The sequence below is a fragment of the Pocillopora verrucosa genome, chromosome 2 (assembly GCF_036669915.1).
Source record: "Pocillopora verrucosa isolate sample1 chromosome 2, ASM3666991v2, whole genome shotgun sequence".
Classification (NCBI taxonomy): Eukaryota; Metazoa; Cnidaria; class Anthozoa; order Scleractinia; family Pocilloporidae; genus Pocillopora; species Pocillopora verrucosa.
The window spans coordinates 15,485,423-15,498,147 of NC_089313.1; the positions used below are offsets into that span (position 1 = coordinate 15,485,423).

General features: G+C 37.4%; 1 protein-coding gene across 1 annotated transcript; it reads right to left on the bottom strand.

Annotated features, from left to right (window-relative positions):
- Positions 1–287: 287 nt before the first annotated feature.
- On the bottom strand, positions 288–4,025 carry LOC131786675 (uncharacterized). The gene is made up of 2 exons (XM_059103750.2): positions 3,457–4,025; positions 288–1,768 (listed from the first exon to the last, which is right to left on the bottom strand). Exons 1-2 carry the CDS (start codon positions 3,940–3,942, stop codon positions 1,235–1,237), a joined length of 1,020 nt encoding a protein of 339 aa, XP_058959733.1. The 5' UTR covers positions 3,943–4,025; the 3' UTR covers positions 288–1,234.
- Between the last annotated feature and the right edge of the window lie 8,700 nt (positions 4,026–12,725).

A 12,725-nucleotide genomic window follows, 5' to 3' on the forward strand; every position in this document is an offset into this window, starting at 1 on the left:
ACGTAGCCCAGCGTTAGGTGGAATTTTCTTATTCCTGTTTAAATAACCTCAGAACTGTCAGTTTTGTTGCCTGGTAACCGATCAAAGAAACGGCAATAAAATAAAAGGTAGTATGTGCCTAGACGCCTTCCGCCATTGCCTTTTCCTCCAGGGAATACATCTAAAGACTGCTACCTTCTCCAAACGAGTTTTATTTCGTTTAATTGTTCAGCCTCACCCAGACCTACACCATACTGTTGTATACGCGTTGCATATTCAACACGAGACTCTAACTCAATGAATGGCGAAGCTCTGTCTTTTATTTTATCTTTCGATTCATATATTCTGTATATATTTTTTGTAACAAATGTTCTCCCCAAGTCACTGTGTGGCAAACTCCACATGGAAAAATTATGCAATGTAAAAGAATATATTCATCTACTGATTTCACGAAACAGCGAAATAATTAATACCATCATTGTGTGCCACTAACAAGGATGAAAAAATCCAGTTGTGCAGTCCATAAAGTATGCTCCGAGAGAGAAGTTTGCATCACATTTTATGATTTGTCTGATAAACTTAACCTAACTTCGCGAACGTAAGCAGCTCAATGCGAATGAAGAAAGGAAAACTGATTAACATTTTAACTCCCAAGATCTCATTATGAGTAATTCTCCTTACTGTCTGCCATACAATTCTTATGATTTTAGTTCGTAGAATTTTGAATTGGATTAACTAATGAATATACCCTACTTCATAATTTTTTTATTCTCATCACTTGTCTGCTTGTTATTGTATGGATATTGCAAGGAGAAATTCAGTGTTGGTCACTCATGGGAGTTAAAGAGTTAATATATCCAGCTTTTTTTTTGGAAATATTTCGTGTCGATACCATAAGCATTTTTACCATAAATCAGGCATCGGTGATGCCATTGTCAAGCTTGAATTTTTTTTTCACAAGGATATTGTGTTGGTTTCTAAATTTACCCCCTAGTATAATAAAATGAATCTATAAATGTTTTTCTTAAATCACCTTTAAATTTGCATTAATCACTCTGAAATATTAACTTAATATTCATTAAGTTATTTCGAGTACGTCATTTGTAACACGCTTTGAACTTTTCAATCGTTAATTTGAATAGAGGAAGACATAGGAAACACTTTGTTAAAAGCATTGTGACACTTAAAACTTTGGATTTCTTTTCTACACTAAATGTTAATCTTGTACCTCTCCTCTCTCTGTAGCAGTCGAAAATCACCATATTGTGCTTTGTCGTTTGCTTAGAGTCTTAATCGGTCTTATTTCTGCCACACGGTATTCTGAGTTCCGCCTTACAGCTTGTGCCGGAAATACGACATCGCTTCCGCTGCTGAAGATCTCACTTCCGCTTAGTCGTTGGCTCACTGATCCAAATGACACTCGCCTTAAAGAGTCCCCGGACCCAAATTTCCCTCTATTTCTCCTTCGGCACGATTTCAGTCCAGCACCGCTCTCATGACCACTGTCGTAACTTGCAACGTCAGTTCCGTTTAGTGAGGGATTACTTTCGATTGAAGAGCGGCTTGACGCACTGTGATAACCACTTCCGTCAGAAGCCAAGCTTCCACGGCTGTGCCAGCGCTTCACTCTAAGCGGTTTTTCCATGACTGTCTCCGTCTCACATTCGTCTGAGGAGGAGTCGGACATGTCGGTCGGCGAAGAATACTGGGATAGCTTGAAATCCTGGATACTATTGTTAAGACTGAGAAGTTGTTCGAACAACTCCATGTCTTGTCTTCTAAGCGAGTTCTACAAGACAAAACAAAGGAAATGGTAAAATTACTTTGAGGGCTCAAACCACAAGATTAACGCGGATAGGAAAAAACTGTTTCCAGTAAGCATTGCCAAAGAGTCGTCAAATGCGTCAAATCGACAACAGAGGCACAATGTGTGTGCACATGCGTCAAGTTTCCGTGACATTATCCTCGACACACTCTTGTAGTACTTTTGTTTTTGAGCATGCGTTAAGTTCTCGTGACGTTATCCTCGAACATACTCACAGAATATTGTTTGTAAACGGATAGCGGATCGCATAGTATTCGTGATGTAAGCCTCAAACGTTCCTTTCTAAGAACACTTTTAATTTTCAAAATATGTGCCCAATCATCCTCTGTTTGTTTCAGGATTAAGCGAAGACTTAGACACCCCTCGGATATGGCAGTGAAAGGCAATTAAACAGAGCAGTCTTACCGTATTTTGCAATTGAAATATATTAAACTAAACACAGGTATGCTCCGTAAACATGACCTTTTATAAATCGATAAACCCAATAAGGAAAAGATATAAACAGCAGGATTTGATTGATTGTCGACAAAACGCCTTAATGTAGTTTTTGGACGTGACTGGCAAACAGTACGTTTAATTTCCAAAATATGCCGTTTGTTTGCTTCAGAATTAGGTCGAGATTATCGAACACCTGAATAGAACAACAAGGTTGTTTACACTGGACTAGCACAGAACAAAAGTGAAAATTTGAAAAATCTTCCTTAAGAAATCTGAAAGTCGAGCACACTTTGTTTAGGGCAACGAAAAACTCTTTCAAAATATTCCTTAGCTCAAATCATTGAGCTTCTCCCAAGGAAAATAAACTTTACAGAGTTTTATGGGGTCTATAATAGACGTTGCTAGTATCTACCGAAAGCTAACCGCTTTCTTTTTCTACAAACATTAGGACTATTACGCTATGGACCTTTTGATAACTGTGTTTTAACGCTTGTTTTAAGGGAGATCAAAAGAAAACCGTCCGCATGGCCACCCTTAAGTTCACCTCGCTTCTTTTGAGGAAATAAGTGTACACTTGAAAGACCAGAACCGCAAATTAGCCATTGAAATTGAGGGGTTATTGTTACTAATTGTGACCCTCTTTACAACTGAAAAGAAGCCGACAAATTTGTTCTTTGACAAAGGGCATAAATTGTGTCACAAAATCATTTTGGTGCCGTTAATTTGGAGATCAACCCAGTTATCATTGAGGAAACAAGCCTGAATGATGATTAGAGTCTGTTTAAAGCAAATATAACTTAATTCAAAGCACTTTGCAAGGGAAAACAAAGTCGAATTGAAAGAAATTTACCCTTGCAGGACACGGCATATGCCCAGAGACAAAGATTTAGAAGAAAGCCAGAATTCAATAGAATTTTATGACAATTGCGTAGCAATTAAATCATGGCGAAAACAAGGACTTGAATTCTAAGGTGCACGAGAAAATGTCTCTGTAGACAAAAAGCAAAAGTATAGGGTCTGGATCAAGTAACTGAAAGCAATCATGGGCATTCTTTTAAACCGTCTTTTTTTTAGGCACCTCTCTCGCTTAGGTGGAGGATTTTGCCAGAATAAACCATTTTTATCATGTTACACAAAAAGAATATCCTTAAACTTCTTAGAGGTCAACCAATGGAGAAAAAAGAAGAAGAAAAAGATAAGAGTTAGGTACCCACCATCTCGTGTCGGAGTTTTGCTAGAGACACATCTAAAGAGCTCTTCCGTTTAGGATTCAACTTTGTAGGTACCGAGTTGTTAGAACGTGTGTATCCTCTGTCAAGTCCGCTCGAGTTTATCGGCAAATTTGCCATCGATTGAGCCTTGACAAGCCTCGGTTTAACCTTAACACTGGCTGGCCGTAGATTGATGGTTAATTCACTCCTTTTTGAGACCATTTTGGTGTCGGGAATGTCTATTTCTTTCGCTTTCGCCATTTCGTCTTCAGATTCCTCAAGATGCCCCCGAGTTAACTCATAGCTTCCACAAACATAACGAGTGTTTTCAGGGCGCTCTTCATCCTCGAAAAAATTCGCATCCAAACAAGTCTCGCTGCGCCATTTTTCGGTTCGAATGTCAGGAACTTGTCGCCAATTTAACACCGTAATCAGCTCACTTCTTGGACGGACGTAAATTTGCCTTCGCGGCATTGTAGCTACAGCCATAGAGACCCAACAAACGAACTTGTATAATCTGCGTGAAGTTCAGTATCTGTTGTCTATGGGAGATGGAGCGTCGTTTGAGGTGGCTGGTGTGCACTGCTGAAATAAGGCGGCTTTGGACGGAAATTAAACATGGAGGTGTGACGTGATTTATTTAGAGAAAATAATTGGGCATTGTGCTCATTGATTTGCGAAGATTCCTTTGTCCTTTGTTCTCCAAACAGGACACCGCGGCAGTTTTCATTAGAAAGAGTCTTACATGACAAATTTCGAAAACCGGCTTACCAAATACTTCCAAAGCTGTCTCATCGAATCGCATATGGTGTGTTAAAGGGTGAAATCGAGGAGCGTACGAGTCTTAAAACAATTAAAAGTTAATTTGACTAACCGAAACTGTTGTGTGATTTTTGTGACGAATTCGTTTCACACATTGGTGGGAAATGTTCTTTAGGGGCTGAACGCATTCTTACAATTTTTTTTCATTACAAAGAACAATTGCTGTTTGATCAGCAAGTTTAAACGTGCCTTGTTTGAAGGGAGCAGTTTTACATATGAATGAAGTTTTGTCACGAAGGTATTTAATCCGAAGGTATTTAAGAAAATTAAAAAAGGAAATTTACTAACCATGCGACATAAGAAGATTTTTTTTTTTGCAAAAAGACAACAAAATAAATCATTGTTTATTTTTTCCATCGCTGATTTCTGGTAGTTGACTGCATCCAGATGATCTTATTTGACAGTTACTCAAAGAATGCTTCTTTGAGTAATAAATAAACCTGAAAACGTCATCTTCCATCGCAAACACCGTGATCCAGTTGGAAAAAGCAAAAAAAATCAACTCGTTGTGGACGCCACAAGAACATTTAGAGTTTTAAAGACTGATAAAAAACGCGAGAAGACAAAACAAGTTTAAGATTTTACTTAACCCTTTACCTCCCAAGATCTCATTAGTAATTCTCCTTACTGTCTGCCATATAGTTCTTGTGATGTTAGTTTGGAGAATTTGTTATTGGATTAACTAATAATCTCCTAATCAATATTTTTCTTTATTCTCATCACTTATATGCTTGATATTGTACTGATATTGTAAGGAGAAATTCAGTCTTGGTCACTCATGGGAGTAAAAGGGTTAAGAGATTCTCAGAAGAGAACTGAATATTGATACGAATCAAAAATGTCTTTCGTGTGGTTTTTGCCGTTCTGTTGGATTTCCATGACTCCTATTCAGCATATTATCAAATATCGAAATATCAGTTATTTCGTAGCTTTCAAACTTACAGAGAGCGTTGATTTTTCAGAAGACCCGGTGATAGCTTCGCAAATTTGAGCTGTTGACCGTAATAATTACGTATTAGTATAGTTGCCCCGGTGATTATAGAGATGCGCGCACTCGGATCGGTTAAGGATTGCGTCATATCCATCAAATATTTTTACTTACGCAAGATTGGTCGAAACGCAGCATGTGACCGAATATCTCCTAGCCAAAACTGAGAGATATCCAAACATCATCCTAGTGATATTCCCCATTTTTCAAATCTTACATCCACTATGAAAAGTCTTCGTTTGAAATTTAATTAAAGACGAGAGAGGCAGCGTTTTGTGGTTATTACAGAAGAATTAAGGGAAATATATTTTTCTTCTCATAAAGTTTGTACCGTAGAACACTCAAAAGAAATCATCCCACGCTGCATACAGTAAGCTGTTCGTAAGTATTTTTTCACGTGCGTTGCGAAATATTTGAAGCTTGTATATTATTCCTTGCACTCTCGGAAAACCGTTCGCATCTTTGAACAGGTAGTATCTGCGGACAAATATCCGTACATATTTTCGCTCCAAATAGAGCTATTGTCATGTTGTTCGTATAATAAGCTCGAGCGAGATGATTATAGCAGGAGCGCTAAATTTCAAAATAGCTGCCTCGCGTTTTCTCATTGTGTTCTCTCTCCTTCTTAACAGGCGTGCGTGGAGAGATGAGCCTTCCCGTCGTCCCCTTTACCATGCAGCTTCATGACACGTCCTCGTCTCTCTCGTGCAGTCTTTCAGGATTCGTATGAGACGACTAAAGACGTGTCATATAACCGCAAGAGAAACTGAGGGATAACTTGGTTCAGACGGGAAGGCCGGGGGAAAGGGGGAAGCGGAAATAGTACCATCTAGCTACTCCACTCTACTTGCTGACCCTGAAGGGTCGTCCTGACTGTGATCACCCAGAACAGGAAGGATCCCTTCCATAACCAATGAAAGTTCCGCATAATGGGCAAAAATATCCACACATTTTGAAGGCAAAAGACAGGCAACCTGCACAAAATATTCAGAGGCTTAGGCGTTTTGTCTGAACAACAGAATAGCAGGGTGTAGTTATGAGGTGGCGTGTAGCGTGTTGCGTGCGCGTTTGCTTCGTCGGACGGAAAACACTGGAAACCAGTTTAAGTAGCCCAACATGGCGGCGCCAAGTTTAAGATGTTTTGAGACTACTGCCTATTTAGGATGTCGTTGTACTACACATTTTGGTATGGAAAACTTAAGCTGGCTTTCGGTACCTATTTGCTCTTGTTCGGTGATATTTTTATGGAAAAAATTGCATCATAGTGGCTGGGAAACTTTAAAATGGAGACCACGTGTGACAAAAGATCAATAAGAGGTAAACAGTAAACAAAATTACACCAGTAATGTTATATTGCTAACAAGTGAAGTGCTGCTGGAAGATATTTCAGCACAAAAAAAATACTTTAGTAATTGAGGGAGGGGGCAGGAGCTTGTGAACCTCTTAGCTGTATTTATTGACAGTATTCAAAAGCCTCACGAGTTACCTCGTTGAAAAACTTAAGTGGTTGAACAAAATAGACAGGTGACTTAAATATTTCATTATTACCATCAAATGAATTGAATCATTATTGACCTGTTGATTAAGTGCAAGTAAAGAAATGATTGTCACAAGTGGGCTGCAATTATAAAAATAATGATGATGATAATAATAATAATAATAATAATAATAATAATAATAAAAGTAATTATACTTTATTTATTGAGGGTTACAGACCGACCAACTTGTGGTCTACAAAGTCAAACAAATTGGATATAAACATTGTAAATAAACATGAACATAAGAGCCCCCTAGATTACGATATAGATCCCAAAGCATAGCCAAGTAGGTTGAACTTGAGACAACCAGTAGTAGTAGTAAACAATTTTATCCTCCTTATCCTCATATCATCATTAAGCTTGATTTTACAAACATCAGTGAAATATTAACTAATGGTCAAGGTTACATGCTGGTAAATAAAAATATGTTACCTTCCCTTAATTATTGAAGAAAAATTAATGCTTTTCTCATATCATATCCTCAACAAGGAAAAAGACAGAAAAAAAATAAAAACCTCCATTTTTGTGCATTTCACCCATTTAACAGAAAGCTGTTAGTGTACGTTTTTCCATGATAGGTCATAAATGTGATCCTTGAATGTTGCTTTTGTGTTCATCATAATTTGCATAATCCGAAATCAGCCTATATTCATTACAGGAGTAATACCTTGCTTTGATATTGTTGTTAGCCAATCAGAGCACATTTTCATCAACACAAGCTTAAGCTGTATAATGTAGGGTGTGTAATGTATTCATATCTGTAGGCCTACAGATTTTTTTTCTGTATTTGTTGACCTTCAATAACCAGCTTAATCCATTTTTAAAGTTCTCTGCAAAATTGTCTTAATAATGAATTCTATACTGATGATGGTTGCTAATTTTTATTTCATCTTGCCTTCAGTTTCCTGTATCAGCAAAAACCTTCCACAAGTTGGGAGCTGTTCTGTTGGTGGCCTGTGGAAAAGCCCTAGTAGGTTGTCTGTGGACAAGCCTTGGTTCTTGACCTGTAAACAATCCCTGGTATGTGTGCTGTGGACAAGTTCTGATATGTGGCCTGTGGACAAACCCTAGATATGGCATCTGATCAAACCTATTAGAATTTCCTTTTGAGCTGGCCTAGGTATATCTTCAGCCTTGCTGTTTGGCTTGTGATTAAGGCTTAACAACTAGTCTGTGGACAAGCCCGGCTATATGGGCTGTGCAAGAGCCTTGGAATGAAGTCTGAAGACAAGACTACACATGTGACCTTCAGACAAGCCCAGTGGTATGTGGCCTCTTAGAGGAAACTCTGGTTTGTGGCCTCTGGACAAGTGTTGCTTCATCATCTGTGCACAAGTTCTAGTTTATACCCTATTGAAAGGCCTTGGTACATGGTCTGTAGACTAGCATTGATAGGTGGTTTGTGGACAAGGCATGGAAGGTGGTCTGTGAGCAAGCCTTGGTATGTGACGTGTGGACAAGCATACATATATGGCCTGTGGACAAGCAAGGGTAGGTTCCCTGTGGACAATGGGGGTTGGTGACCCAAGGAGAAAACTTGGTATATGACTTGTGGAAAACTTAGGTACGTACCTTTGGACAAGTGTTGAGTCATCATCTGTGGACAAGCCCTAGTAAGTGGCCTATTGCTAAGCCCTGGTATGTAGTCTGAGGACAAGCCTTGGTCATCACTAAACTGCAACAGGTAAAATTTAAATGTTCATGCCGGGTAAACCAAACCTTTTAGATTAGATGTAACTTCCCATAGGAAGGGCCAATTAGAGCTGCAAATGAATCTTTGTGGTTTCTCCTGTGTAATTTAACACCTAACTGTACTTAGGCCTGCTTTACCACAAAGCTAGGAGCCCCTGAGTGTCAGAGCTTATTATGCTTCTCATACCATGAAGCAACTAAGAGCATTGTTACTCTTCTTGGATGGACTGTTGGTCATCCAAAGTGATCCCCAGCAATTGGTCAAGTTTCTTTTAGCTGACATTTTGCTGGCACACATTTATTTAACCAATGAATAGGTCTTGATTGTCCTTTGTTCAGTTGTTAAAAGCACACAGGAAAGAACTAGAGGGTGCTAGAAGTGAAGGAGAGACAAGATTGATAGCCTTACTTTCAACCTACAAGTATCTCTTGAGTGCTCTACTGCTTCTTACAGTTAGTGCTTTACATCCTAATAGAGCAGTTGAGGGTGCATTATTTGTTTTTTTTGGTAAAGAATCCATTAACACCTTTATTTTCCAAACAAGTAAAGGTGGCATTAGTGTGAATTAAGCATAATGAAAAATTCCACTCTCAATCCCTTTTGACCCTATGACTGCTAAGAGTGACTAGCATCTAATTTCTCCTTACAATATTACAATACAATATTAAAATATTATTGAATCACACATGAACGTCATGAGAATAAAGAAAATGGTCACTAGCCAAAGAAGCTCTTGATTGTTATACAAATTCTCCTTGTCAGCACCTTAGGAAATGTATAGAGAAAAGTATGGAGAATATGCATACTGATGTCAGGGTGTAGAGGGTTAAAATAGTTCATTAATTTGATCATCTTACAAGACAAGGGCTGTAAATCACAAGTTGGACCTTCGATGTATGTTCAGTTGTGAGTGGTTTAATTCCAGTGAAGAACAATTGCTCCACCGTTCACATTTCAGGTATAATTTGTAAATAATAGACTAACAGTCTCCTGTCCATTGGATCCTGGTCAAGTTGTGGCTCATGAAAATGTGCACCTTTCCAGCAGACAATGGAACTAAGAGCTCCAAACTTGGGAGTGAAAGCACAAGGATACAAAGTACTGAGCAGAATCTGAAAGGGGCAACAGTTATTTGCCTGATTTTTATTTTGAAACAAGATTGCCTGAACTGGTAACACTGCTTCTCCTCCAAATACTTAGGAGATTATCAAAGCAAGCTTTCACCTTATCACTCACCAGGTGAGAATTATGATTGTTAAGGTTAATTTTTTTGAGATGAATTTAGAGTTTGCTATCTAATGAATAAGAGAAACTTACCTCTGTGTTGGTGTTGTTTGAACATTTTCACAAAATTGAAGTTTCTTATCATGGATACCAGTAGCTCAGCTGTTGTTTACTGATGCCATTTTACATTGTATAGCACAATCTTTGCATAAGTGCTGAACATATTTCCCTATGTCTAAGTATTTGGCACTGAGGATTTGTCTTTTTCCTAACTAGATTACCATTTTGTTTGAACATGTAGCAAAACTTTTAAATTAAGTACAGTTTTAACATTGCTGTTGAAATTGATGAGTATCAAAGCAGTCCTGCCCTTCTCTGAGTCTTGTAACCCATTTGTGCCATAGCTTAAACAGGTTTTAAAGCTGTTTTGTTAACCACTATTAAGTTTTTTTTTTCTTCATAGAAGCTGCTTTAAAACTAATGTTTGTCAACTTCAAATGTAGCACATTGAACATACAAGTTAATGACTACCTGAATCCAATGAAAAATTTGGTCTTTCAGTTCTTGGTTTCTCGTTTAACTAAAAATATTTTGTGGTGTGGATGGGGTATTGGAAACAACTATTGTAGGTTAATTTTGTTTAAGTGTTGAAGCAAAATTTAGAATCTTAGCTTGGTGAAGCATTTCAACCAACCAGACCATGCTTTGTTTGAAAACTTTTTCAGAAACTTAGCTGTTATCCACCGCTGGGTCTCTGTATCTTTGGTATAGATAGATGAAAGATAGATCTGTTTCCAGTTTTTTAAGCCATTTAATACATTATGAATGGGACATTGAGTCTAGGCAATCTCTTAATCCTGTACATGTACCGGCTTAGCCCTTTAACTCTCAAGATCTGACTGTCAATTCTCCCCACTAGCTATGACACATTTCCTTGCAAATTAGTAACAAGACTTTGGTGTTTGATTAAGATAACAACCTCTATCTGATAAGTTCCAGTATTCTCATCACCTGTTTGCTGATAATCCATGGATATTATAGGGAGAAGTTATGCGTTAATCATTTCTGGGAGTCATTTGAAGCATTGTACTTGTAAATTTGAATAAATTATGTAGATAATAATATTATCCCGAGTAAAAATAATAGTTTTTAGTTTTCTTATTGACTACCATTTTAGTAGCTTTAGTCTACTGATTATTTTCATTTGTTTGCTTTCTTTTAAACATAAATGTACACATTTTAATGGGTACTTTTGTACTCTTAGGAGCTAAGTCTGACTAATACAATGATTGATTTTGATTTTTTAAAGGATGATAATGGTGAACATGTTAGTGACAATAATTGTTGTAAAAACTATAATTCATGATAATTATAAGCTAACTATAGACTGATCTAGACTTTGGGCAGGCTCTCATGATTTGTGGTTCAACTAAGGAATCCACAATAGGCAAGCTGTTTGACAGAGTGAGCTAGTGGGGGGCCTTATTGTGATTTAAAAAGAAAAACAGCATTTTGGTCATTGAGAACAAAAGAATTTATCATTGTGACACTGGTTACCTTTGGTGAAGATCACACAAACATTATATCTGGAAATGTACATGTGTATTCATGAGATCTGTCTTAGAAGCCTGTTGAATGCTTCAAAAACGTGTGATGAAAGCAAACAGTGGAGAAGATCTAAAATGAGAAAAAAGAAAAATTTGGTGAACAAATGGTCTAAGGAGGGGAGCAGAATACATGTGTTTCAAGGGTTGTTTATGATATCTTTCCATATATTCCCACAATTTCCAAAGTAATTAGACACTTCAAATAAATTGCCCAGTCTTAAATTTAAAAGTAATGGAACATTTGCAAATCCTGTCTGCAATATTCATAACTTTCTTTGGCAATAAAACATTATCCATGATGTCACTTGAAGCAAAGTCATAGTGCCATTGTCATTGAGTTGTTCTGTTCAATGATTCAGTTTTTTAATATTTGATATATTATTTATGTAAGTTTTAAAAATTTAGATACCTTTAAAACAGTTCTAAATTCTTTCAGCTTTGCCCCATGTGTTGCACTGGGCATGGTAAAGACAAAATTGATGATGAAAATGATGCAATTATTTTTATAGCACAAATCCATATGAATAAAGCATGATCTAACACAGTACAAAGGTTTAAAATGTGGCTGTTATGTCAAATGATGTAAAATGCATACAATATTGTAAATTTTGCAGACAATTTCCCTCAAAAGATGCAATTTGATAGATTTCTTAAACCCAATTTATTGAGTGTCATTACTGTTTGTTTTAACTCGTCACCTACTGACAATCATGCTTTCAGACATCAGTGGTAAGGTTCTTTCGGGAAAAACTGCTTTGAGTTACTGAGAGGTTCACATTAAGCAAGGGTACATATTTTTGGGAGTGAAATGCTCCAGGGAACTGACTTGGATTAGCATCTCATCTAGGAATAGTGGTTATTAACTCTTGTTCACTTCATGCCAAGGCAACTGGAATTAAATCCATATTGGATTGGACATAGTGGCTTGTGTGGAGACTACCTTTTAAAGATTAACATGACAATAGAAACTGCTTTTGCTATTCAAATCAATTAATTAAATTATTAAATTCTATAACTTTTTGTAACAGATCAACCATCGAAAAGCATCTCCAGTTGACTGCACAAGCCTTCTATTGGAGTTGAAGATTTTAGTGATCATCAACACAGTCTCATCTTGAAATGCTACAATGGTTTACAAAGACGAATGCAAGATGATTTATCATTCCCAGCAATGGCACTTTAGCTTATTTGATTGGCCCAGCCTAGGAGGCCTTTGAATGTGAGGTACAGCTGGCCTGGGGTTTTCCTCCTAGGAGCAAGTGGATGTACGGCGAGGTTTTTCACCCAGCTGTTATTCCACAACCTCCATTCATTTAGTCTTATATACATATAGCTCTCTGCCTTTTTTTCTCTATTTTTTGTTTAAATGTGTGTGTGCCACAGCTGTTCAAACAAGTGCC